Source organism: Hirundo rustica, chromosome 13, assembly GCF_015227805.2.
Source record: "Hirundo rustica isolate bHirRus1 chromosome 13, bHirRus1.pri.v3, whole genome shotgun sequence".
NCBI classification, from domain to species: domain Eukaryota; kingdom Metazoa; phylum Chordata; class Aves; order Passeriformes; family Hirundinidae; genus Hirundo; species Hirundo rustica.
In genome coordinates, this window is record NC_053462.1 from 3,983,027 (window position 1) to 4,010,406 (window position 27,380).

General features: G+C 38.3%; 1 protein-coding gene across 5 annotated transcripts in view; it reads left to right on the forward strand.

Annotated features, from left to right (window-relative positions):
* Window positions 1-27,380, forward strand: part of VPS13C (vacuolar protein sorting 13 homolog C) — a 72,124-nt gene that overhangs the window by 23,599 nt on the left and 21,145 nt on the right. For all 5 annotated transcript variants that reach the window (XM_040076902.2, XM_040076904.1, XM_040076903.2 and 2 more), the window contains 35 exons: window positions 290-443; window positions 818-894; window positions 1,072-1,131; window positions 2,415-2,568; window positions 2,725-2,841; window positions 3,779-3,882; window positions 4,178-4,345; window positions 5,087-5,391; window positions 5,633-5,780; window positions 6,438-6,546; window positions 7,000-7,133; window positions 7,438-7,594; window positions 8,269-8,348; window positions 9,125-9,184; window positions 10,267-10,432; window positions 11,341-11,457; window positions 11,972-12,075; window positions 12,480-12,647; window positions 13,064-13,368; window positions 13,732-13,876; window positions 14,994-15,150; window positions 15,999-16,129; window positions 17,082-17,251; window positions 17,809-18,047; window positions 18,264-18,493; window positions 19,240-19,332; window positions 19,813-20,178; window positions 20,588-20,677; window positions 21,089-21,244; window positions 22,263-22,527; window positions 23,327-23,484; window positions 23,843-23,964; window positions 24,207-24,501; window positions 25,850-26,239; window positions 26,918-27,022. In XM_040076902.2, coding sequence (XP_039932836.1) covers window positions 290-443; window positions 818-894; window positions 1,072-1,131; window positions 2,415-2,568; window positions 2,725-2,841; window positions 3,779-3,882; window positions 4,178-4,345; window positions 5,087-5,391; window positions 5,633-5,780; window positions 6,438-6,546; window positions 7,000-7,133; window positions 7,438-7,594; window positions 8,269-8,348; window positions 9,125-9,184; window positions 10,267-10,432; window positions 11,341-11,457; window positions 11,972-12,075; window positions 12,480-12,647; window positions 13,064-13,368; window positions 13,732-13,876; window positions 14,994-15,150; window positions 15,999-16,129; window positions 17,082-17,251; window positions 17,809-18,047; window positions 18,264-18,493; window positions 19,240-19,332; window positions 19,813-20,178; window positions 20,588-20,677; window positions 21,089-21,244; window positions 22,263-22,527; window positions 23,327-23,484; window positions 23,843-23,964; window positions 24,207-24,501; window positions 25,850-26,239; window positions 26,918-27,022 — 5,799 coding nt within the window. The remainder of the gene's footprint in view (window positions 1-289; window positions 444-817; window positions 895-1,071; window positions 1,132-2,414; window positions 2,569-2,724; window positions 2,842-3,778; window positions 3,883-4,177; window positions 4,346-5,086; window positions 5,392-5,632; window positions 5,781-6,437; window positions 6,547-6,999; window positions 7,134-7,437; window positions 7,595-8,268; window positions 8,349-9,124; window positions 9,185-10,266; window positions 10,433-11,340; window positions 11,458-11,971; window positions 12,076-12,479; window positions 12,648-13,063; window positions 13,369-13,731; window positions 13,877-14,993; window positions 15,151-15,998; window positions 16,130-17,081; window positions 17,252-17,808; window positions 18,048-18,263; window positions 18,494-19,239; window positions 19,333-19,812; window positions 20,179-20,587; window positions 20,678-21,088; window positions 21,245-22,262; window positions 22,528-23,326; window positions 23,485-23,842; window positions 23,965-24,206; window positions 24,502-25,849; window positions 26,240-26,917; window positions 27,023-27,380) is intronic.

Below are 27,380 nucleotides of genomic sequence, written 5' to 3' on the forward strand. Positions count from 1 at the left end.
CCAACTCATAATTAGGGGGTAGGGAGTGGGAATTTTGCACTGGAGAAACAAAGTCAGTACTCAGGCGGGTCTCTTGCAAAGAGAAAATCCCCATATATTTTTTGTATTTATATTTTTCACCATCAAACAATCTCTTCTCCTTTCTATTTTATACTCTCAAATCTGTAATAAAAGCAATGTTTCCAACAGAGCAGGGAGGGCATCCATCTTGCACTTTTTTGTTGTTGGTTTAAATGGTGAGAATACTTCATGTGAAAGGATGGCATAATTGTATTTCTTGTTCATCCAGGTCTTAGTAGAACTCACCAGACAAAAGAAAATTGAGGAAACAATACTTGTATTTGATGTAATGCATCTTGGGACAGAAGCTACTGTCAAAACCTATAATTTAGCAGCTGTATCTTATTTGAAGAAAATAAGCTTGGATTACTATGGAATTGGAGGTAACAAGCAATGACAGAGGAGTGGATTTGTGTGTGTGTTGCAATTAGAGCTCTCCTGTGCCTTGTGCTCACTGAAGTGCAAATGTTGTTCCAGTTTCCCAGTTAATGTGCAGCTGTCCACTGGCAGTGTTTGTGCCTCTGATAACAGCTGATAAGCTCTGGCCTCTCACCATAATGCTTAGGAGATAAATAAATGGCTTAGAGCTCAGTTTTGGACATAGCAAAGAGAAACCAGTGACTCGTATTTGGTGGTGCAGTGTATTTTAGCAAACGGTACTGAAAGTTAATCCTTGCCTTCAAGGCACAAATTGTTTGGTTCCCTGACAGAACAGAAATGATCCTAATTCTTGTTTATCTCATGCGGTGTTTTACAGGTAAAAAAGCACCCATTCACCTAATTAGTTCCTCAGACAAGCCTGGCTTAGACCTTCTGAAGGTGGAATATGTCAAGGTATACACAAAGCTTTTAAAAATTATTTTTTAAAACCTTTCTACATCTTCTTAATATATAGTCTGTGTATAGTCCTAAACCTACTATTCAGTGCTAGTTGGATTGTTTTGTATCTTCTGAAGAGGACAGTGACTGGTTGGAATTCATATTAACCTTCTTCCAAATCATTATTTTCAGGCTGACAGAAACGGGCCACAGTTTCAGACTATTTTTAACAACACTGAACAGATGATTCAAGTGAGTGTTTGCAGATTTTATTGCTTATTTTCTTTTGGTTTTCTTGCTCAGAACAGAGGAATTAAGAAGAGTTGTTTTGCTTTCTTGTTTTCCTGCCTTCCAGCAGGAGATTTCAGGACTTAAAATGTCCTTGAAAATTTTTATACGTCTTAAGGGCAGAATGTTTGTTTGTTGAACTGCTGAAAAAGTGTCTGTCTAGCTCATGTGCATGAAATTCAAACTGCTGTTAAGAATTCACCTTCTCATGCATCAGGGATCATGACATTCAGGGGCCCGGGGCGTGGAAACTATAGTGGAGTCATAAAGTCTTTCCCTTTTCTGTCAAATAATCTGTATTGTGAGTGTCACATATTCAGCACTGATGGCTGTCTTTATAACAAGTCTAAATCCATGTCTGAGGGTGGGTTTCTTTTTACTAATGGTGTGGTTTTGAGCCAGATTTTAGTCTAAGGAAAAAGGGTGACTTGAGGCATTCTTGAAATAAAGTACAAAGTGTGTTCTGTGATAGGTCCTTTCTCCTCTTTATGCCTTTATGGTGTTATTTTGCCTGCCTTATTTTAGTGTGAAGACTGAAATATTTCACCTGTTACTTAGTAGGTTTAGAGTGTCTATAGATTTAATCTCAGAGCTTTAGTTACTGAAATCTTTTTGCCAAAAAGCAGTTCCTGAAGCTGCAGCAGGACATGAGAGTTCTAAAACTCCAGTGCTGCTGAGTTAACTGTCTTCATACTGTGGGCTAATGCTAAAGTTAAGAGAACTCAGTTTTCTGTCCATCATCTGGAGTTGCTGTTTGCAGCTCTTCAATGGGATTTCTATGCCTGGAAGAATTGCATTTGGGCTCTAGTTCTAGTTTCAAGTGCATTCAAGTGGACAACTTAGCTTTTGAACTCCTTAGTTGATTTATTGAGGAATATCCATAATCTAAATATCTGCATGTCAGCCACCTACCATTTACCCATGCTGGTAGTGCTGTTATTGCAGGAGCATCCAAGCCCAAGGCTGTGCTTGACAAAATTAATTTTGTATCTCTGTTTTTGTGCTGAGGAAGTTACAGGTTTGCAGTTACAGCTGTAAGAGCGGGGATGTTGCTCTTACAACAATAAGGTTTCCATATTTTCTAAGCTTATCCCCTTTCTACTTTACAAAAAGGTTTCTCCTTTATGATCTGGCCACATATGCAGCTTTTCTGTTTCTGATGAATAGTTCTGTTGCACTGGGTGCTTTTGCTCCTTTTACACTTGCGAGTTACTCTTTGATCATGTGGAGTCGCATGTTTTCCGCAGGTAACTTTTTCATCATTGAACCTCCTGTTGCACACAGAGGCCCTTCTGTCTGCTGTCAGTTTTCTGACTGCTGTTAGTCCATCAGGCAGTGAAAGGAGTGGAGAGACACCATCCAGAGAAGAAAAGCAAGAAGATGACTCTAGACTGAAGAAAGGTACAGTTGTGATTATCCAAACGATGGTTCTAGAAGGATGTGTTGCATGCTGGCAAAGCAAATCCAGAGGAACACGGTTAACTCTGTAGAAATAAAGATGAAAGTGAAAATATGACTGGTAGGTACCTTGAAAATCCCACCTTCTCTTATTTCTAGTGTCTAAACCTTCCAAGGATAAGGTTGTGTTTGACTTCAAGCTTTTTGCCAAGCTGGATGCCTTCTGTTTAAATATTTGCGACAAAAAGAAGAACATTGCAGAGATCAAGATACAAGGTATTAAATTCTTTATCAGAAGTAACTGCTCTGGTACTTTAGTTTCAAAGCAGCTGCTAATAATTGGACTAAAAAATAAGGTGTAAATATTCAGCATCTGTTTTTATGTATTTGTTTATTGTTGTCTGTGCAAAAATGGCTTGTAGTCTTGTTTTCAAAGTCAGCTTTAAGTGTGTCAATGTTTTGGCCTCCAGCTAGAAAGATGTGCTGTGTTATTACTCAGATAATTAGGTTCATCCTTTGAGGGAGTTTGATTATGGGTGGCTTTTCATGTTGTACTAAGAGTTGGATATTTTTATGGTATACCATAAAATGGTTTAGGATAAATAATTATGCAGGGTAAAAAAAGCCTTCAAAATGTTTTCTTTAGTTTTTAACCCTAGGAGTTTGTTTGGGTTCCTTGTTTTGGTTTTGTTTCCTTGATTGGTTTTTACCCCTTGTAAGGGCTATAAGTAATTCTTCAGGGGAGTTTCACTTCTCACTGATTTTAACTGCCATCCTCATAGTTGCCAGCACTCCCTTATGAATATTTAAGAATGTGTGATGTGCAAGATTAGTACTGCAGTTCATAAAGTCTTGTGCTTGTGCCCATCTCTAAATCATATAATGTATTCACACAAGATTATGTGTGCAAAAGTATTGTATTCAAATAGTTCAATATAGTAACATCTTTTCTGATAGAAAATCTCAGTGCTTTTTAGGAAGTGGATTATTGAATATTTTTCTATGAATGGTAGCTCAGTTATTTCCAGAGATGATTGCTATTGAGATAATATCTGTATTGGAAGTATTTCTATTTTGTTTTGGTTGAAGCTGTAGTACAGTCAGTCCTTTTTAAAGCTTAGTAACTTTTCCTCACTTCCTCTGCTGGTGTCCCCACCCTGAAAATAACTGTTACTTCTGCTGTGCAAGACTGTTTCTGTTTTTTACTTTGCAGGCCTTGACTCATCTCTTTGCCTTCAGCCGAGTCACACTGTATTCTTTGCCCGGCTTAAAGACATAGTTGTCACAGATGTTGATTCAAGGACCCTCCATAAAAAAGTACTCAACTACAAGATTTTAACTTTTACTTGATTCTTGGTTAGTTTGATGTGGATAAAAGTGAAATGTAATACACATTCCACTCTTTCTAAAAGTATTTGATTTGTCAATAAGTATTTTCAAGTAAGATGCATTGTAAAGAATAATTTTATATGACAAGAATGGATGTCTGAAAGGATTAGAAAAACTCGTAATCTAACTTGTAATCTGATAGGCTGATGGTATCTTTAGCTCGTTGTGTTAAGTGCCTTTGTAGAAGCTGCTGATGCCTGGTGGGTGCTGTTTCTCTTTCTAGGCTGTGTCCATAGTGGGAGATGAAGTTTTCAGTTTCAATCTGACATTAAATCCTCATGCTACTGAGGGAGAAGCCTACACTGACATGTCAAAAGTGGATGGTACTGTATGTTTGAAAGTGGGCTGCATCCAGCTGGTGTACCTTCACAAATTTCTCATGTCTCTCCTGGTGAGTCCTATTTCCCTTTGTGTCTTTCTGCAGCATTCTCAGATTAGTCGTCTGGGCTGTGCCCTCAGTCCAGGTGGTAGGCTTCAGTTCCTGAAAGAGAAGGGATGAGTTTAATTTTTCCTGCTATTAAAAACTTCGGTAACTAATTTGTTTACATTTCAGTTGCGTCACTTCCCACCCTCAGCTTTGGAAATAGAGAAAAGCTTGGTGCTGTTGAGGTAGTTTGAGGGATTTATATTTGCTGCCCTTTTCAACCATAGCAAAATTCTGAGTTCATTGCAAACATATCAGAGCTAATGCTAGATGCAAATCTCTCTGCAAGGCAGTTGTCATGATGCCTGCAAATGGACCAGTGTAAATATCAGTGTGTTTGAGTACCCTAAGGATAGCTTTTTCAATAAAACACCATTGGGCTTTGTCTCATTCAATAGGTTCTTTAATAGGAATTCAGTGATAGTCAAGGAGGGCAAGAGAGGCTTTCAAAATTGTGTCCCTATGAGCTAATGAGCTAAGGAGTTTTGTAGCTAAGGAAAGAAGAAAAAACAGACATGAATTGAAAATAAATGGATTGCACTGGTTTTGACTCTCTATTAGAGGTCATGACAGAAGGTACTCAGTTGTCTTTTCCTGTGGAAAACTGAATGGAGTAGGCAACATAACTGGTGGATGTAAAATGAGAGAGTAACCTAGAGTAAAAACTGTTTACAGACTTTTCTCCTTTCTCTTCAACTGCTTTTCTAGACCTTCTTGAACAACTTCCAGACAGCCAAGGAGACCTTGAGTGCTGCTACAGTCCAAGCTGCAGAAAAGGCAGCTACCAGTGTGAAAGACCTGGCTCAAAGGAGTTTTCGGCTTGCAATGGACATTCACTTGAAAGCACCAGTTATAGTTATCCCCCAGTCCTCCACTTCCCCCAATGCTATAGTGATAGACCTTGGCTTGATTCAGGTTCAGAACCAGTTTGTCTTGGTGTCCTCAGAAGGCAGCTCACTCCCTCCAGTCATTGACAAAATGGATGTGCAGCTGACAAAGCTGAAACTGTCGAGGTACAGTGACTAATACCCTGTAGAACATTCATGTTCTTGCCTAGAAACCATGGTTGGTGCTAGTGTCAAATATTTGGTATTAAAATGCTAACCTGTTATCTTAGAGCAGTTAGATCAGTACTAAAATCAGAAACTGTTCTGCTTAGGAAGGTGTTTGATGCTACATTTGAGATTTTAAAAATCTAACATGTGACTTCTAACTTCCCAACTGTTTTCTTTCTTTTCATTTCTGTGTTTCAAGGGTCACTTTGGAGACAGATGTGTCACATCCAGATATTCAGATACTTCACCCCATTAATTTAAGCCTGTCTGTGAAACGAAATCTCTCAGCAGCTTGGTTCCACAAGTTACCAGTGTTGGAGGTCACAGGGTATCTGGATACAATGAATGTAAGTCTGGTGTGAAGGTGGTGATGATACTGTGAGAGCAACCCTTAATGTTATTTCTGGACACAGAGGGGCAACAAGCTGCAGATTTTTAGTAGGTGTGGAGTGGATTTAACCCCACCTAGATGAATGTAGTGGTTTGAAAGGATCACATAAATGGTTTTGTGACCAGTTCTCTGAGCAAGAATTCTTTCATGTGTTTTGATTTTTTTTCTTCAAAAAAAATCTTCTTGTGAGGCGTTTAACTTAGTGCAAATTTTTGCTTTAGTCACTCTAGCTTCCTACCTTCCCATCTCCCTTGAGTGGGATATTTGTTTTTTGTGGCATTTTATGTACTATGAAAGAAAGTACCAGGGATATCTTGGGTGAAACTGAAATTAAAGTATCATGAAGGGGCGTGTCATTGACAGGAATGTATTAAAAGCATATGCTGCAGTGTATATTGATACAACACTGGAGGTCAAAACCTTTAATCTTCTCAGACTTTTACAATAAGTGGTTGAAAGAATTTAATTTTCATATTGAAGGGATGATTCCGCTGACAAAATAGCTGTAAATAAGCACTCTTCTTGCCAGGAAACCTTGTTCTGCTTTGTTAGCAGGTGGTAAGTTCAAGGAACAATGTGTTTTTCCTGAGAATTGTGCTCTGCAACTTTTTAGGTTGTGTTAAGTCAAGAGGATTTGAATGTCTTTCTCAAAGTGTTGACAGAAAACCTGGGTGAAGCAGAAGAAACTCAAACGGATGCAAAATCAGTACTGCAAAAGGAAGGTCAGAGATGGAATCTGTTTGTCCTGAAATATTAAGTGTGTTTGCTTTCAGGGGTAAGGAAAAGCATTTATTATCTGGGAAGCAAGCTTAGATCTGAGAGTATGGTAATAAGCTGAGTGTAAGTGATAAACTCTCCTTTTTAATTTTAGCAAAGAAGGTGTTCATACTTTGATACTTCAAAAAATTGGAAACATTACAAGATAAAATTTTGTAATTGTGTTAGCTATGTTGTTAAGGAGCTAGCAAGGTATTGAGATATCAGAGTCATCTTGTTACCAGAACATGCTTCTATTTCCTTTTCATGCTCTGAAGTTAAAGGCTGCTTATGGTAATGTTGCTAGCTTATCTTAGGTGAATGTAATCCATCTAAATGAATAAAAGAATTGGATATGTTTCTTGAGCTAAACAAGTGGTGACAGTTTCAAAAGTTAAGCAATATATTGCATGTTCCAGGTAAAACCAAAGAACTGGAGAGATCAGTTTTGATACAGGATAAGAGTGTTCCAGAAGGAATGCTGTCTGAAAAGAGAAAAATAACATTAAATGAAGATGTAATCAACATGCTACTTAATTTTGAAATCAAGGAGGTATGTGTCCATCTGTGCAACTTATTCCATCTGAACTCAGTACTCATCTGTTTCTTAGAAGTAGTGGGCTATAAAGTCCATTTTAACAGTTTGACTTGGCAACAAAAAGAAAATAAACAAGAGGAGCAGGGGATAGGGGAAATCTGTAGCAAGTTTGTCTTATAGAGTATTTTTATAAAAATGCGAAATGTCTAGATTAATATTATGTTTCACATTTAGCTGAGATAACTTTTGCTTATAACTGCCTGCCATGTCTGAGCTGCTTCACTGAAATATTGAACTTATTTCCCTTTCCATATTCAAGGTTGTAATAACCTTGATGAAGCAGGTTCAGAAGGAGAGATATCCATTACATATTCTAACTGTGCTACAGCTTGGAACCCAAACCAAAATTAGAAATCATGAATTGGCTGCAGCAGCATATCTGAAAAAAATTACAATGAGATGCACTGAAATTAATGGTAAGTCTTCTAGAGAACTGTTACAGTCAGTGGAGTGTGTGCAGTTGGGTTTATAGCCAGGGGATAACGTGTCCTAAACCAACAATGAGAGAGGGGGAAAGGTAATTTAGATAGAATTAATTTGTTTAACCTGTTACCAAGTTTTATTGCCATTGCTAAAGTCAAAGTTCGTGTATTTGAGTGAGTTGTGTGCTTTGAGCAGGAGTGGTGTTCCTCAGAAGTATTCCAGCTGTTCAGTGTGCTTTCATGAGCTGCTGATTCTGTGCTTTAAGACCAGTCCTGGCAGCACTGGGCCTTCCTTGGTTGGTCAGGTAGCAATTCAAACTGACAGTGAAGGCATAGCTGAAGTAGCATTTATCCAAAGTACAAAAGTAAAGTTTTGAGTGTGAAAACATGAAGGTAGGAATGCAAAGAACTTTCAATTTTGATCTTGTTTCAAGAGCTAGATAAGTTAATTTTTACTAGTTTGATTTAAAATGAAGTGAATATAACGTTTCACAAGATAATGCTTCATGTGCAGCTGCTCAGTAAAAAAAGAAATCTGTTTACTTTCATTCTTTCAGCAAGAATAGTATCTAATTAGTGTGTAATAGAGAATTAGCATGGAGACATTGCACAGGTGGAGAAAAGCTGGTGAGTGGAAACACTTCACATTCTTATTTCTTTGTTTGCAGACTCAAAAGGAGATCCTCTTTGCATTCTTAATTCCTCAAGTGAGACAGATGAACATCTTTTGAAAATGGAATATATTAAGGTTTCAATACATTTTCAGTAAAATTACATGGGGAGTAAAGTAAGGCTTCCATACTTAGCCTGTAGATTTGTATCTAAAACTTACCCAGGCCTTCTCCCAAATACCTGTTTTTCAATTTAGCATTTAATTTAATTCCGTCTAGTGCTTGCTTCATAAATCAGTGCTATCACCGAAATCACTGGCAAGACAAACACTTGTTTGTGTTCTGTGAGTACAGCACAAATGAGGACCTTTGTGACACTGAACTGGTGTGATGCTCTTTGCCTGTAAGTGAAGAGTGACTCTACAGGTGATAAAACTCACATTTGAAGAGTGATACGTTGGTAGCTTAAAAAAGGCCTGCAAAAATTGTGTGAATACTTGGGACTCTGATAGGTTGTAGAACCAGTGGGCTCCTCAATACTCTTATCTGGAATGGCATCAGTTACATAGTGAAAAATAAATTAATTTCTACTAGCAAAGTACTAAGCATAAATTGATCCACTTAAAATAGATTCTAGATGAAAGTTTTGTAACTAGCCAGATGAGTTTTCACAAAATACCTGCTATGAAATGTCTGAGCAGAGCATTGTGAGTCCCCCATTCTGGTTGTCTTATTTGAAGAACTTGTTTGTTCAGGCTTCATCATTTTCCTTTGTTTTCTTTTGCAATTGGAATAATCCTTATATGTGGGCTAAATTTAAGTAATTCAGTTAATAAAATTATTCATAATGATTATTAGTTATTGGCTAATTCAGTAGAGACACTGTGCCCCTTTTCTTTTTTTTTCCGTTTAGGCTGATCCTGATGGACCAGACTTTGTTACTACTTACCAAAGCACCAAGCAAAACATCAGTGTAAGTACTAGATGTATTTAATTTGTTTTTTAAACTTTTTGAATTAGCAGCTGTGGTAGTTCCTCCCTTTTTTCTTCTCATTGAAGAGGAAAAAAAGGAAACACAACCAACGCAAAACCCAAAGCCCTGACTCTCATCATTAAAACCTACTGCTTTATATTTAACTACTTCAAAGACAAATCCAGGTAGAAAAAAAAAAGGATTTTTTTAGCAGGAGTATTTGTTGTAAAGATTTTTTTTAGCTAAAAACTGTATTTTTTTGCTAGTTAGAAAAATGTCCTTGTGAATTTTAGCTGAGGCCTTTAGCATGTGCTTTTTTCCTGGAGTGATACAGTTAGCAGAGAAAGAAACCACAGCCTTGTGTTTCTAAGCTTGTAACAGTAACAGTGAAATTGAGATGCAAGCTGAAATGTCCGAGTAGCATTCTCAGGGGTCTTGAGTGCAATTAGTCCTTTTACTTCTCCTGAAAGCACCTATTCATGAGTAATTTTCCAGGCTTAAGTGACTTCTGAAATGAGCATGCCATTCTGCTTTTAAAATGTTCCCTTTAAAACAGTAGTGGTGGGTGAAGCTGCTTCTTGATGGCTTTTTGTGGAATTAGTGACTGAAGCTGTGTTTCACTGAGGAATACCGGCAGGAGTAGTTGCTGCTCACATACTCCCTGTTCTGATTGCAAATTTGGAATCTTACTGGGTTTTGTTGTTGTTGTTGATGTACCATATCTACTAAAATATCTTCATACGTGGTTCTGAAGCTGTCAACCAAAATGTTGAATGAAATACAATGAAATGAAATGCAGCAGAACTAAAGAGAGTGTCCTGAAAAGGTATAACCACATGAGACATCGATTTTTAGATTGGCACAGCTCCTCTGTAGCTGTTTTAAGCTTCCCTTCCCTAGCTGCCTCATCTCTTCTGGAGCCTGTGTAGTGTGAACTTGAAGGGGATAGAGATAGAAGAATCAAATACTTGTGAAATTGAGCAAGAGGCTTTTTCCCTTGATTCTGACAGCAACTCTCAGTTGTTAGGGTATAAACTTCTACTAAATAACAATATTACTTTGTCTTCCTGCCTTTGTTTTAGGTCAACTTTTCATCTTTGGATGTAGTGCTTCACACAGAGGCTTTGCTTTCCATCATGGGTTTCCTCACCTTCAGTGTTCCATCCGGTGGTCTTCCTAGTACTGATAAATCATCAGACCACAAGCCTCAAATGAAAGAACAGGAAAAAGGAAGTGCTCTTAGACCAGGTAGTGTCATATTAGAAAGGCTGTACTTTTGGTGCTTAACAGCATCTCACCTTCAGTTTCAAAGGATTTATTTCAGATGACAGCATTGCAGCCTATTTGGTGCAAAACAAAGCATGCACAACTGCAAATGCGGAGAAAACAATCTTATTTAAAAAAAGCCAGCAGACATTTTTCCTGTTGCTTAATTTTACAAATTCTCCTTACTCAATATAACTTTTCCCTGGGTGGTGGTCTGATTTTTATAATGCAAGTTGAGTAAATGATGTTGCAGTGTGCAGCCTTTCCAAAGGTTTAGTGTCACAACCGTCTGAGGGCTCTAAAGAGTATTTACATTGCTGAAAAATCCTCCTCTGGGGAAGCAAACCTTTCTAAACTTGAAATAGTAAGAGCTTTTGCATAGAAGCTCCTGAATATATTGTCAGATCCTGTGGTGTTGATTCTTGTGATTGTAGTGTTGTTTGTGAAATTCAAGGTTTTCTAATCCTAAAACTATTGGGATTGAGTCCAGTGGCTGTTACATTTTGTGTTTGTGCAATGTTGCTGCAGCTAATATGCCTAAATTTGCTTTGCTGCTTGACACAGAGAGGAGCATTTCTCATGTTTCAAATAATGTAGTGTATACTGCATTCAGCAACTGATGAATGAAAATTAGGCATTAATGAGGAGAAGAGACAGCTTCTTGATGGCTTTTTGCCTGTGTTGGTTGGTGACAATTCACGTGCCTGAAGGAAACTGTTAATAAATTACTTTTTTCACATTTTGACTAAGGATTATTGTATCTTTTGTATCTTTTGCAGGTTGATTTTGAATAGTTTATATATATACAAAACTACTAATCTAATGTTTGTTTTAAACAGTGGGCTTGTGATACTTGATCTCCTTGTATGTCTCCTGTGTTCCCTATCCAGTGTCTGGTGATACAGCCCTCGATGATGTCTGTGAATTAAAACTCAGTGCAAAGCTGAATGCATTCAGTATTACAGTGTGTGATCAGACCTGTAGAATTGCAGACATTAGAATACAAGGTAAGGAGGTTTTTAGTTGATATTAGATGAAGATGGCTGTAGCCAGAAATAGGCTCTTTCCCCCATTCCCTTCTAAAAGGCCAGGTTGTGCACTGCAGATGTCTCTAACTTGTTTCAACATATTTTGATTGTACAAAATGATCTGCAAGGAAAAAAAAAGTTAGTCTCAGAAAATGGAGACAATTTCTAAGTGGAGTAAAATTAAAAGAGGTGAAGGCACTATGTTTCAGATAACACTAACTTACATTTTTAATAGCTAGATCCTAGGTAGTGTTGGGGAATTGTAGTCTAGTTTTAGAATCATATTGGCAGCTTGGTCATGTGCAGTAGGGCCCTGACTTCTCTCTCAGGCTTAGCATTCATTGTTACATAGCAGAAGGCTGGATTCTAAGCTGTTATTGTTCTTTATATTCAGTAATAATTAATTCAGGGAGTTTGTTTGTTTTTAGCGGAAGTGTTTACTTAGGAATTTGTTGAAGTGCATTGATGACCTTCTTTCTTTGGTTTCATTCAGGAATGGATGCATCTGTGGCTATGAAGCCTAAAAAGATTAAAGTGTTCTCCAGACTTGAGGACATTGTAATTACGAACGTTGATCCAAAAACAATCCATAAAAAGGTGATGTATTGAGCAGATGTAAACAGCTGAAGAGACCCAGTTCCTCAAGTGATTTAGTGACAGCGCTGTAGTTTAATGTGCTGTGTTACAGAATACAATGTACGATATAATACTAAAATTTCCTTCGCCTCAGAGAAGCAAAACATTCTCCCATTTAATATTTAGCTCTTTTTAATTACATTTGCACTGGTATGTTTAATTCTGAGTAGCAGGGGTTAAATATTAAATGGGCTGTAGATAAGCAAGTGGGAAGATGCATATACCATAAAATAGGTGATTCTGGTTCCTTTTGTGCCTACCCTGTGTCCAAGTACTGCTGATAAGTTGCCGTTGCTCTTGTTGGGGAAATATTTTTTGTTTCAGAAATACCTGGTAGTATTAACTATGTGTACTTATTCTTCTAGGCTGTCTGCATAATGGGAGATGAGGTGTTTAGATTTCACATGTCACTTTATCCAGATGCCACTGCAGGGGAAGCCTATGCTGATATGTCAAGGGTGGATGGTAAAATGTCTCTGAAAGTGGGCTGCATCCAAATAATTTACCTACATAAGTTCTTTATGTCTCTCTTGGTAAGACATTAGTTTAAGTTTTTTTCTTGACATTAGAAGTTTTTTTTTAATGAGATAAAATGCAATTAGCTCTTTTTGACCTGTACCTGGTGGTGAGCTGATGTGCAAGCACATAGAAGTTGCTGAAGTTGCCACTGAAGTTGCACTGCTTTACAGAAGATTGCCAAGGAGAATGATGACAAAAGAAGTAATGAATGGAGCTGATAGCTTTAATAGTATCTTAAAAATTATACAGTTAAACAATGTGTAAGCTTATTCGTAATTTTAACCTTTTTCTCTTTTGAAACGAGTGTGGCTGAATTAGGAATTTCTTATTTATACCATTGGTATTCATTTTTCTTAAATTTACATTTTGCCTGGGGCTTGCCTTATTTGTTTTCATGGAACTCTTACTTTTCTTCACTACCTGTGACTAGAACTTCCTAAACAATTTCCAAGCGGCGCAAGAAGCCCTGACTGCAGTCACTGTCCAGGCAGCAGAAATGGCCGCTTCCAGCATGAAGGACTTTGCTAAAAAGAGCTTCCGCCTTCTGATGGATGTCAACTTGAAAGCCCCAGTCATAGTTGTCCCTGAATCTTCAGCTTCATGTAATGCTTTGGTAGCTGATCTTGGTTTAATCAGAGTTCAGAATGAATTCAAGCTGGTGTCTTCAGATGAATCTCCTCTTCCTCCAGTCATTGACAGCATGGATGTGCAGCTGACTCACTTGAAATTGTCCAGGTAAACATGGAGCTTTTTCCTGGGCTAAAGTGTCTTTGTAAAGGAAAATGTGTCCATGCTTCTCTTATTTCAACATGGTAGGCAATGAGAACCTAGTAAAACCAAACAAAAAACCTTGCCAAGCTAAGTTTAGCAGTGCTTTTAAATAGAGACACAGGTCTACAACCTCTCAACCTTCTTGGGAAAGAAAGGAATGATAGCACAACAACTTGAGTTCATCTGGAGTGCATATGTGGGTGTAAGTGCATATGAGCTTATTCTTACATTAATTGTACCTGTAATTCTGCTAGATGAATATGATATTATTTGGTGTTCTACAGCTAGTCAACATTTTTTCTCTGTTACTTCCACTGTCTTTTTTAGGTGCATCATATCCACAGATTCACAACCAGATTCTGAAATTCTGCGTCCTGTGAGTTTGACTTTACTGGTGCAGAGAAATTTAGCAGCAGCGTGGTATCATAAGAGCCCAACAATTTGCATCAAAGGAGACCTAAAACCAATGCAGGTAATGCCATGACTAGTAAGAGGTATGTCAAGAGCCACATGGATTCTCAGAATAGTCCTCACCTTAACTGAGGTGTTTGTAAACTCATTTCAGTTTGTGTCCTTTACAGTATGTTCAAAGACTTCCAGCTTGCATCCAGTTTATAGATGTGTTAGAATTTTGGTATTGTATAATTAATAGTTTTGGTGTAGCTGCATGCAAATGGAGTAGAACCTGGTTTTATTTTTCTGGAGGTCTGTTGGAGCTATCTATTGACTCAATAGTCAGTAAAATCATTTAGGTTATCTGGTATCATTTAAAAACAAGATTTAACAATTCAATCTGTTTAACCTGTAACATTCAGGTTATTTGAATGTTTATTAGATGTATTAGAGATGAAAGGTTACCTCTAATACACAAAAATTTAAAGTTATCTTTGCAGAGGGAGGGCTGTACTTTTTCTTGTCCTGCATTAACCATTTGGATTTAAATGGGTAAAACCAAACTGGGGCACCTTTTCCTTGTTCCTGAGCCTTTTCACTTGTGCATTCCTGTATCTGTGCTGTGGCCAAATGTCACACTGGGGAAGCACAGAGAAATAAGAGATTTAAAGGAGTACCAAAATTAAGGAAATGTAGGAAAAACATTCTTACACTGTGTACTATGGGCTAATCTTGTCACTTAATGCTGCTTGCTTTTTTGTGATTTTGTAATATTATGATTGGCTACATATTCATTAAGTCTTTGAGGACCTGCTGAGTGACAGTTGCTTTAGTGTATGCAATGCAAAGCTTGGCTTTAATGTTTTCTGGCCATGTTTTTGGATTACTGAATTGTTGAGAAGTGCTTATTTTTATCAATTACCCATAGTTTTAATAGGCAAAGATCCTTTTCACGTCTAGAGAGTGTTTATCATATGGACTGTTATTTCTTGTTGTAACTGCTGTAACTCCTGTTTAGAGCAAGTAGCAAATGATGGGAAAATGGGCAAATCATTTAGATTGTTTTGGAGGGAATAACTTTGAATATCCAGTTTGTTTCTGCTGGAATTAGCCCATTGTTTCTCCTCAATGCCTGCATTCTGTGTTGGAAGAAATGCTGTCACCAAAAATGAACTTGTGGCTTTATCACTTTACAGATTGCACTCAGTGAAGATGATTTAACTGTTATCATGAAAATTTTACTTGAAAACCTTGGAGGAGCTTCTTCCCAGCCAAATACTGTGCAAGAGTATATTGAGGATACGCAGATACCTAAGAAAGGGAGAGCTCCACATGAATCCAGTGGCTCTGAGGGTATGTTCAATTCAAAGGATGAGTATGTGTAGGCAGAAGGCTCTTTGCATATTCAAATATCATGTTTTTCTGAAGCACAACAAATTGTTTGAACTGTTACAAATATATTGTATACATGAAAAGTTATAAACAAGAATATATGCACTTACGTGGGGTGGTGAGCTCCTGATGGTCAGAGGTTTTTGTGGTGTGTTTGTTGTGATTCATTTCTCATATGATGGTGTTCTTCAGTTTATATCAATCACTCTTCTAACTGCATGTGATTAAAAAAGAAAAAAGCCAAATCATCTACCCCAGAATGTTAATGCACAGTTAAAAGAATCGAGAAAGATATTAGATATTCAAATAGTGTATCAGTGTAAACAGTGCATGTCTCTGGATGAAATATATTAATACTTTGCCCAAAGCTATTTTTTCTCCAAACTTTACATTCTTAATGTCAAAAAATTGCTGTTTAACTAATAGTTGAATTGGTGTACTGTGAGTAGAAATGGGAAGGAAGAATAGTGCAGACTCCTTGAGCAGACTTGGTACTTTGTGTTGTTCTTCATTATAATGAACAAAGAACTTCAGTAAACTAATGACAGCTTCTTGTAAGATTCTAAACGACTCTGTGCTAGATAATTTTAGTGTGCATTGGATAGAACAGAATTAAGTGTGAATTATTTTGAGAAGTCTTCTGGATTTAGAGATTTCCCTCTTTTTGTGATTTTTCTGATCTTAATTTAGAAAACCCCAAACCAACCAAGCAACCAAAAAAAAAGGCAACCAACATCAAAAAAACCCCAAAACCAAAAGCAAGACCAGTGTTCAAAAAAAAAGTAAAAATGTCTTCTTTTCACTGACAGATGCCCTTGTTGATTCTGGACAAAAAAGTATTTCTGCAGTTCAGTCTTCTGTGGAATGTTATACAATGCTTAAATTTGACTTCAATTTTGAGTCCCTTTCTGTAACTCTCTACAACAGTGACACGACTCAGGTTTGTGACAAAGCTTTTACTGCATGGGTGGGGTGGGCAGCCAAGGCTTCTCGCATGGAGAGAACTCAGGGCAGAAAAATGAAGTTATATCAGCTGCATTGGCTTTGTAATGCTGTCCTGATGGAGCTTTGAGCTTTTCTTGGGCAGACAATGTCCTTAAGAAGAAGAAGGTTTGTGCATTTCTGGAAGTCACACTAAAAATATTACTAAACCACCAAAACCACCCAGCATTTGATTTGGTCATTCAAACTGGTTCCAGTTACCCCAAATAAAAAGGAGTATTTGAGAAGCAGGAATTGTTAGCTCAGGCAGTGCTAGTTCTGTGCATGGTGCCTCTGGAGTTAGTAAGCAGATCCAAGTTGTACATGGCCCATAATTCCTTTTTGCGTATCCCTGAGTGTGAGTAATCGTGGGCATCCTCTCTGTGCTGAAAACAAAAGAGAGAGATGTGAAATGTTGTCTTGTTTTTCTGACTTAATAAAGTCTGCTTTGTGTAGATGTGAAGGTGCTTGCCTTTATATGTCTTTGTGCATAGTGAATGTTATTTGTGTATAATTTTTAAGATCTTCTTGTGCAATGAGCATGACAGGGAAGAAAGACACTGTTATGGGATTTTATTTTAATTTCACTGTCATACAATTCCCACTTATTGCTGAGGTGCTCTTGCAGATGAGCTAGTGTGATGAGAGTGGAGGGATCCTCTGGTAAGGGGTCTAGAGCTCAAACAGATTATCCTTCAGTGATGCATTCTGAGCAGCTGCTGGCAGGGTGCTGCAGGTTTTTGGTTTTCTCACTGAATTTCCTGAACTCATTGGTATGAGAGGAGGACTGATGACAGCACAGGCTAATCACATACTTCAATTCATGGGTGATGATGCAAATGGCCTGCAGCAAGGGAAGTGTCTCCTGGCTTTGTTCTGTGGTAACTGACCCTGCACTCTGCCCTTTGTAGGAATCTCTGCTTTCGGTGCACAGTGACAAACTGCGCCTTGGTGAGCTCCGGCTGCATCTCATGGCATCGGCAGGGGAGATGTTCTCAGATGGCTCCATGGATATCAGTGTTAGACTCAAAGCATGTACCTTGGATGATCTCAGAGAAGGAATTCAGAATGTGACTGCAAGGTAGGTTTGAATGCATCAGAAGTGAAAAAACTCCAGCTAATGAGGAAGGCTTTTTCCTTGTTTTGTGCTTTGCTTCACATGGAATTGACAAAACTCGGTGGTGCTGTCAGCTGTGGCCTGTAATAATTCATGCTTAAGCAATGAACAATGTCATTTTAATAATGCTAAAGAAGCTTCTACTCTTTTATGTTCATTTCTCAGGTTATCCAAAACAAAAAGAGATCTTGGAGGCTGGCATTTTATAGTAAACTGTAGGAGAGCTGCATAGAGGGCACCCAGCCTCCACTAGAGAGTTGTGTGCACTGAAACTTCGGTGTGATGATTACATGCTGCATGCATACTTTCAAGAGTGTAGCACACTAGTTTTAAATTAAAATTACTCTTCTGCTAGGAAAGTCTCTACCTTCTTATTTCTGGAAGAAACACTGCTTGCTTGTGTAGTATTTCTTCTTTATAAATGGCATGGTGAGAAAAAATGGCCATACTTATACGTCTTTGTTTTCCTAGATCTGTGTGTTCTGGTGTTTGAGATGTTTCTTATTGAACTTGTTTTCCAGAATGATAGACAAGAAAGATGACACAAATGACATTTCTATGATCGATATGAGATACAAGCAGAATCAAAATGGAACTGAAGTTGTTGCTATCCTCGACAAGCTGTACATGTGTGCTAGTATGGAATTTTTGTTGACAGTAGCTCATTTTTTCATTAAGTCAATGCCAGTATCTTCAGCTGAAGGATCTGCACAGTTCCAGTTAAAGCAAGTTGCATCTGGGAAATCCAAGGCAGCAACAGGTCTGTAAAACCGATTTCCGCCCATCTCCATTTCCCTCCTTTGCAGATTTCATTCTAAAAATAACTAATCCAAAAGTTTTCAAGATGCTTTCCTGTATCAGACTTAAGAAATTAGTTTATTCTTCAGAATGTTTAGATTGGCCACTGACACAGTAAACAGCGTTCCTCTTTCTGGTTTTTATATTCAAGGTAATTTTTTTAAACTTTTTTTCACAGAAATATCTGTACGGCCAAACATGACAGTAAAAGCTGTGATTATGGATCCTGAAATTGTGTTTGTTGCTAATTTGACCAATGCTGATGCCCCAGCCTTAAAAGTTTCCTTCCAATGTGACTTTTCTCTGACATCAGACAAGCTTGCACAAAGGATGACTGCTCAAGTGAAGGCCTTCAAAGTGTTGGCTTGTGCCTTTCTCAAAGAAAAACAAGGCAAGAACGTTACTACGGTAAGGAAACCAGTGTTCCATGATGAAGAAAGTAATTAGACCTGATGGCAGGCACGTTCCTTAGCTGGCATATCTATAGCACTCCAAACTCTCAGCTTTCATACCATTGATTATTCAGAGGAGAGGAGTGGCCTGTGCCATTTAAAGGTGACTCTTTTATCAGGACTTGAGCACTTGGAGCTCTGCCTAAAACCTGTGCTGTGCATTTGTAAATTACATTAAAATTTTCTTAGTGAAGAAACTGTATGAGAGGTTTTGAAGCCCAAGACCTTTTGCAGTGTGTTTTGCACTGCCTGTTGGTTTGCTTGTTGCAGTACAGTCCTGAGCATCTTTTTGTCCAGAACTTCATCTGCACGTTCCTGCCAAGGGAGCTCTGAGCCACAAAGGTGGCCTGTGTGCTTCATCTCACGTGTGCTTATCTTCCCTTATGCATTTGGGCCTTTTAAGGACTCAGGTTATTTTTACTATGTTATCACTGTCTGTGTCTTGGGTTTTTGTTTTGTCTGGTTTTTAAGCATTACATCTGGAGCTTTTATTTCACTGGCTTTTAACCTTCCAGTACAAAATGGTGCTTGTGCAAATTGGGATGCAGCATTGTTACACTGTATGGAATATTTTTACACTGAATCATGTTGTTATTTCATTGGATCAGTGCCCCTTTGGCCTATGGAGTGAAAAAATACAAGACCTTCTGAAAAGGTTACATTTAAGGGGTCACCTTAATAATCAAATTGTTTTTCACTCAGGTGTTACGGCCATGCTCTTTGGTCATGGAAAGTATGATGCACACTTCAGGGCTACACACTGTGGCAGTAACAGTAGAGGAACTAACCATTAAGGTAAGATTATTAAAACTGTCCTTGGAATAACAGCTATGTTACTCAAGCTGTAGCTTGGTTTTTGTTGTTGTGTGGGTTTTAAATTTTTTTTTTAAAAATTTTATTTTTTGTTTGCCTATTGTATTTACATTTTTATTAGTTAATATTCCAGAAATACCCATTTTAGAACTGCTTTGTGCTGGAAAAAGTCATTGTGTTCATGATTTTGACAGTCCCTTGACCAAAAAGGAATAATTGAAATACTTCAGGTTCTAGGATTCCTCCTACCACTTTCTTCGAAAGTTAGGAAATAACTCTTCCCCCTGCTGCTGCCGCCACTATTTTTGGGATATTTTACAGGAAAGTAAAACAAGAGGAGGTCCATGAATGGGTTCTTTTCTTTGGAAATTAAGATGTATCTCTTAAAAGACTTTTCATGTTTGTTATTTGCATTTATCATAGATTTTGTATTTTAATAGAAGATTTTTTTCTTTATTCAAGATATCACCAATAATTTTGAATACTGTCATGACCATTATGGCTGCCCTGAAACCCAAAGCGTCAGAGGAAGATTCTGGAGGAGCAACTGAAGTTTCTGAGAATTTGTGGCAAGTGAAGCCTATAGACGAGTGCAATGCTTGGTTTCTTGGTGTTGACATAGCCACAGAAGCAACAGAAACTTTTAGGGACCATGAACAAATTCTGAAGCAAGAGAAGTTTGACATTGTAGTGAAATCGGTTCAGATGACCTTGGAATGTGGTCTGGGACATCGAACTGTCCCTTTGTTGTTACTGGAATCTACATTTTCAGGTGTTCTTAAAAACTGGTCCTCACTGATGGAGGTCACTGCTGACACCTCGCTGGAGGTATGTGGGGTCAAACTGTTAGCAGCTTCAAACACTTCTGTAGATTTCCTGACTTCAAGTAACTTTTTAATACACTTTACATGTGCTGAATTAATAATAGGTTTAAATTGTATTGCTCTCAGGAGTTCTTTGGTCAGGCAAGTAAGCATAACATTGTTTGTACGGAAAGTTTGAAGACAATAGATTTTAATGGCAGTTGCTATGTGAAATAATCTGGCCCTCTGTTTCTGTATTATTTTTGCATATTCAGGTTCTGCTGTGTGAAAGATGAACTTGGCCACTTTAACCATTAAAAGTTAATACTAGACCTCTAAAACATGCAATGAAGATTTATTGTTTTCTTATTAATGTTTTTCATAATAATTGCTTTGTATCTAGATACCTTATTTAATTTGGATTATTTCTTTAGGTACATTATTACAATGAAACCTATGCAGTGTGGGAGCCTCTTATTGAACGAGTCGAAGGAGGAAAGAAGCAATGGAATTTAAAGCTGGAGGTATGTAGAGATACTTGACACTGTGAAATAGCTTGAATAGGCAGCTGTTTGTTAGTTTCTTAAAAGTTTTATGGGGCATTGACCTTTCGAATGCTGTTGCTTGACGGAGCTGTGCAATTTTACATGAGAAAAAAACCCCATTTGTTAGAGATCTGAAGGTTTTTCTGAATAATGTGAATTATCAGGGCACGGACACATGAAGCATGTCACCATGCAGAGAAGAGAAAGTAACTTGCCTTCTATGTTGGTATAAAATTTCCATGTTTGTTTAAAGCATCTGAGATTTACAAGGCAAAGTGGATACTACTGTGCTTGTGAAATTGGCAAGTGTGAGTCAAGTAGTTTTTCCTGTTTTACATAGGAGAAAGTAACCTATAGGTTTGTAACTGTCTAATGAAATTTTTCTTTTAGATGAAGACTAACCCTGTCCAGGAGAGAAGTCTGCTGCCTGGGGATGATTTCATTGTTATTCCTGAGCCACAAACAGCAATTAACATCTCTTCGATGGATACAATGAACATAACAATATCCAAATGTTGTCTTGCTGTTTTCAGTAACCTAGCCAAGGTAACCCCAACAGGCAGAAGTTATGTGCTTCCATAGGAAATTCTGAATTTTCTTTATTTTAAGAACTATATTGGCTGCCAGTCAATGGCTGTTCTGCAGCTCTGACAAATGTTACCTGGAAGGGCTGAGGAGTTTTACTCAGACAACTCCTTTAGGCTCAGCAAAAAGGTGATGTTATCTTTTGAAAGAAGTAACTTCTGTGTTAGAACAAATGTGCCTGTGCAGGACTTAAGGAAGTGTCATACATGCAGGTTAAGTGAATATGAAGTGCTCTAATAAACTCAGCTGTTTCCTACAATACTCCTTCTGAAATATTAAAACAGAAATTTACTTCCTTTCCATATTTTCTGCTTAATTGAATACTAAAAAAAGTGTGCATTTTACAAAAGTGTGGATTGGCCCTTAAACTACAGGAGTAGAATGTCCAGTGTGTAAAAAATACTTTTTACCCTTATTTTTTTGTGATAGCAGCTGGGCTTATGAATGGTCAAGGCTGTTTTTCACTCCTTTTTTTTCTGGGGTGAAGAAATTTTGGTCACTAAATCAAGCTGTTTTTACAGAATGTGACTTATGCCTGCTTATTTTTTAATTCTAAATGAACAGCAGTTCTCTGAGTACTTGTTTACACTGTAAGTCTGTATTGGCAGTCAGTTACTGTGGCTTCTGTGTAACCAAAGAAAAGTTTGTAAGTACAGGTTGTGATTGAATTTGGAGCTTGGACATGTTCCATCTCCTTCTGACTTCCATGTCCCAGATCTTATGTTTCTCTTAGAACCTAGGATTTGGAAAAATTCCCCATGAGGAGCATGAATGCATCGACATTTGCTGCAAATTACAGAATAAAATCAAATTCTCTGCAAGTAACCTGTACTTGCCTGAAATAGAGAGCACAGGTCTGGGTGTATGTAATTCCTCCCATATTTAAGAAGGTAGCTGCTGCAAACTGTCTTTTAAAGCCCTTACGGGAATGTTTTTGTGGCTGTTTATATATGACATAATGTGTATATGTTATTTACAGGCATTTTCAGAAGCAACTGCATCCACTTTTGACTATTCCTTTAAAGAGACAGCACCTTTCATAGTGAAAAATGCCCTGGGTGTTCCTCTCAAAGTGTTTCCTAGCTCCAATTTTCGGATAGTGGGTCCAGTTGAAAAAGAAAACATGAACGAACTAGAACCTGGTCAGAGCATGGAACTGGAATATTCTATGTTTGAAGCACCCCAGCGAGGAAGGTTGTCTGCGTTGTACCGCCAGGAAAGCTCTGTCTTCTCTTTAAATTTAGGTATTATGCTAAGGAGCACTGTTTGTTATGACATGGGAAGATGGGTGGGAAATTCAATGTGATAGAAATTCAGGTCAAGTGTGTTGTGCTGGAATTACCTTTGAATATTGATGGCAATTAAAAAAAACCCACAAAACAGGTACAGGCTTCTTAAAAAGATGGAAAATTCCTCTGCTCCAATATTTCAGAAAGTGAAAAGAGTGATATATTTTTCTACCCCTTGAGAACTGGCAGACATTCTAGTGGAGCAGTCATTGATAGACCATCTTAGAGGCCCCTGTGACGTGGGCCTGTGTTCTAGCTCCTGTTAAACAGGATTTCTATTTCTCCTATCACTACTTTTATTTGGCTTTCTTTGATTACCCAGGTACTACTTGTGACCAGTTATGATTGTGTTTTTAGCTTTGCCAGGAAATATTCCTGAAAAACCAGGTTACAATAGCTACTAATATGTAATCATCTGAGTTTTTCCCTTTCCTCCACATCCCAAATGAAGGAAGTTGGCCATGATACAAAGCTTGTTCTGTGTTCATTAACTCAGCCAGCAAATAGCTTTGATAACAGCTTGCAGTATTTCCCATGCTGTCTATAAAGCACAATGTAAAGTTGTGGAGTTGAGGAATATTTAGACCCTGAAGCTTTCCTTCAGCAGAACTCAAGTACAATGTAAGGTGCTTTTGCTGGAGGGTGCTTTAGTCCTGGTTGTTGCTGAGTTTTGAGAAGCTCAAGTACTGTTGAAATAGGAAATGGTAATGTGATTTGTGTTGCTAATAAAGATTTCTGTGTTTTCATGCATCAGAGCTGCAGGGATATCAGGAGGTGCTCAGCATTCCCGTGGCCAAGCCAGGCCGCCGCCTGTACAACGTCAGAGCTGCTGCAGCTCCCATGGACTCCATCGTTGTGCAGATCGATGCTGTGGAAGGAAATAAAGTCATCACTGTGCGCTCCCCTCTGCAGGTAAAACCCACCACAGAACCCAAACCCCTGAAAGCACTGCTCTTCCATGAGTCACCTTCCTTAATGCATTTTTTTGAGAGCATACTTTTCCAAAATGTAACTTAAAGGCCATTTAGTCAATATTTTGCTCTGTTTGTTACATGAATTTCCTTTGATTTTCCCTTTTCTGTTTGGCTTTCTATCAGCATTGGGGATACTTTTTATGCTACGTGACGTTTTAAGCGTGTTTTTCAATTCACAGGACTTGAATAGAGTTTTCTCATATACTTGTGTATTAGGACAGCACAAGTCTGTTTTATAGAGGAATTTGGTTAAATCTGCTAATGTTTTTTCTTGTTGTTACTGATTTTGATTCCAGATCAAGAACCATTTCTCAATTCCATTTGTGATCTATGAACTGGCTAAAGGCTCCAAGTTGCTGAAGCCAATTGGCATATCCAAGCCAGAAGAAGAGTTTCATGTTCCTTTGCATTCATACAGGTTTGTTTTCTCTGCTCTGTAGGGCCAGTCTCTGTGACACTGATGCACAAACAGAGCATTAGTTTTGAAGCCTTAATTTGCACGTGGGAGTCATCCTGCTGGACTAAAAGTCCAACGTGGTGTCTTTGTTAGGTAATTAGTGTGCTGCAAAAGCACGGCAGAATGGTAGCCGTGCCTTGAAATGGATGAAGTTAGGTGTCGGTGCAAAGCCGTTGTGCACAATTGCTGCTGTTTTCCTGCAGGTGCCACCTGTATGTCCGACCAACAGGAATGTTTGAGGGTCAGTTCAAGGAGTCTACAACTTACATTGCCTGGAGGGAAGAGCTCCACAGGAGCAATGAAGTCAAGTGCTTGTTACAGTGCCCAGCCACTGAGACCAGCTTCTTGCCTCTAGTAATCAGCTCAACAGCTGTACCTGATGAACTGAATTTTATTTCAAGTTCTATAGAGGAGCTGGATCCTGCCTACATTATTCACCTTTACCCTACACTGACTGTGAGGAATCTTCTACCATACTCCTTGAGATATTTACTTGAGGTGAGTTACTTTATGGTTTTATTTGTAAATCCTTTACTTGGTTTTGAGTAAGAATACATTTACTTAGAAGTGAAGGTGAATGTAGTATGAAAGATGCTGAATGTTGGGTTTTGTATTTTCTATTATAAATGAATGAGGCAGATAATTGATTCTAGATGTTTTGGGATTGTTTTAAATTTGTGTGCACCTGGCCTGCTCTGCCTTGCCCAGCTCCTTTAACTACTAATCCTGTGCTGGATTAGCCTTTTTCTTTTACATTCTTCTGAGATTCTGTTTGTGCTTTGCAAGCTGTCTTTAGCTTCTCAAGAAGAGGTGTCAGAGAAAGCATCTGTAATTTCTAGAGCTTTCTTTTTCTATGTAGAAAATGCAAAATCTCTCCATTCTGACGCTTTCTTTACTGATTACTATTGTGAGGTCTTGCTTGCACAAATGGGAAGAATCTTTGAAGAATGCTGCACAGACTGTTCTCCTGTCTGTTCAGTATTTTCAGTATCTAGGATTTCTTCATTAAGGCTGAGTGATTTTAGTAAATACAACAGGTGTGAGCATTTAGAACCACCACCTTTGTTCTGTTTTCTCCTACTTGCATAACTGCCTGTGGCGTTCATTTACACCTTTCTTTCACTTCTGTCCAACATCCCAATGGCGCTATTCCCAGTTTTCCTCACCTCCACTGTGCTTCACTACTTGGAGTACCAGAATGTGGAACAGAGTGCTGTTGCCTGGACTGAGGAGCCAGAAACCAGTAATTCAAATCTATTTCTGAAGTCCCTGTATAGGGGTTTGTGCTTATTGTTGTTACATTTCTGGGCTAATCAAGCCTGGCTGCTATTCCATATAGTAAAATACACTGTTTATCAGTAAAAATTAGGAAATCTACTGTTGTTGGATGCTATTGCCTGAGCAAAGTTGTGCTACCAAATAGTATGGCAGAACTGGCAGGTTTGTGCCTTGAGGGTTCTTTAGTGTGAAAATTCCTGGCTGTACATCTGCAGCATTGTCCAGTGCAGTGTTACACCCAGTATTGTCAGAGTATGAATAAGAACTCACTGCCAAAGTCCTTTGGAAATCGTAGAGGAGAGAGGGAGGGGTGCAAACAGGGGATATGTTAGAACTAGTTTTCCTTCCTGAAATCCGGAATTAAGCAGTCTGTACTGCTCTGTGAGTACAGTGCTATTGATCTCAAATTATTCACAGGCTCAGTCTCAAGTGAAAGCAATTGGAGATTAGGACATAGGTTTCTGAGGTATCTGAAAATGTACATCTTACAAGAGAATAAAATGCTGGTTCTTCAACATCTGAATTTTATGTGTAGAAACTTAATTTGCCTTGTCTAATTGTGCTCCAGGGAACCGCAGAAGCCCGTGAATTAACTGAAGGGAGTGCTGCAGATGTCTTTCATTCGAGAATCAACGGAGAAATAATGGAGCTCGTGTTGTTAAAGTATCAAGGCAAGGACTGGAATGGCCACCTTAAAATTTGTGATGGGATGGCTGAATTTTTCCCTGTGCGGTTCACGTCTCACTCCGCCTCTGAGATGACAGTGGATGTTTACATCCACTCGAGGCGCATCGGGAGCCACATGGTCCTGTCCGTGTTCAGCCCCTACTGGATTATCAACAAGACTTCCCGTGTTCTCCAGTACCGAGCTGAAGACACCCACGTGAAGCACCCAGCAGACTACAGAGATATTGTTTTGTTTTCATTCAAAAAGAAAAATATCTTTAGTAAGAACAAGGTATGCTTACTTTAGATGGCAGCCTTTAGGCCATGCTTTGAGGGGGAAAACACAGGCACGTTTTAGATGAGGAATATTTTTTTTTGTTTTTAAGTCTAAAGGCTTTGATTTGACAGCTGCTTTCTTTGGTAGTTGGACATTTAAAATGCACACTGTAAATATTCTGGTTTGTGTTAAGCACATTCCTTTTGTTTTGATTTTGGTGTGATGTGATGTTTACATGGCCAAGTGAAGAGTACTGCAGTAGAATTTTTTTTGGAAGTGGCTCTTCATTCTTTTAAATAACTTTTTTACCTATCAGTAGTTGAAGAAATGGTTGAACAACAGTGTTCATTTGATTATTTCCTTCCATCTCTTCAAGTTTCTGAAGCACCACAAAGTTGTGGGCTTTTTTCCCATCTATGTGTGCTGTCATGACCATGAGTCAATGAGGACTACTCTGCTTTGATACCTTTTACTGTAATATCTTTCCTAGAACTCAATCACAGATTAGTAAATCAGAATATGAATAGTGACACTGCATTCTTACGTTGTCCTAATTTATGGAAGGTTTTAAAAGCACTGAAGTATTGTCTTTACATTGCTATATGTGATATAATAGCACTCCATAATGCTTTACCTACAGAATGAAAATGAGTTTAGTGAATTACTTTGCATGATGTTGTCTTTTGTGTGCAGATCCAGCTCTGTGTTTCGACTAGCACTTGGTCCAGTAGCTTTTCCCTTGATACTGTAGGAAGCTATGGATGTGTCAGGTGTTCAGCTCATAACATGGACTATCTGGTAAGCTCCGTTTCAGTGATTTGTGAAGCTTTCTTTGGGTTCTTGCTTTGACTTCTTTTCTAGAAACCTGTACTACTCAGCTGTTTGAAAGCACAATGATGAACGTGCATAGTGGAAATAATTGTTCACAATTGTTTAGATCTGCACTCCTTATTCAAGATTTACTCTAGAGGTATTTCTGGTGGATTTTCCCCACAAAAGCTAAAGCTGCAAAATGCTACAGCTAAGCCTATGTTTACTCTTGTGTTAGTTGTGTTACATAATCTGCTGATTTTACTGCATGTTTTTACTCAGGTGGACAGAACAGGAGTATCGTGTGTTAGGCTTCATATTTACACTGAAGTTGGCTTCTCTATTT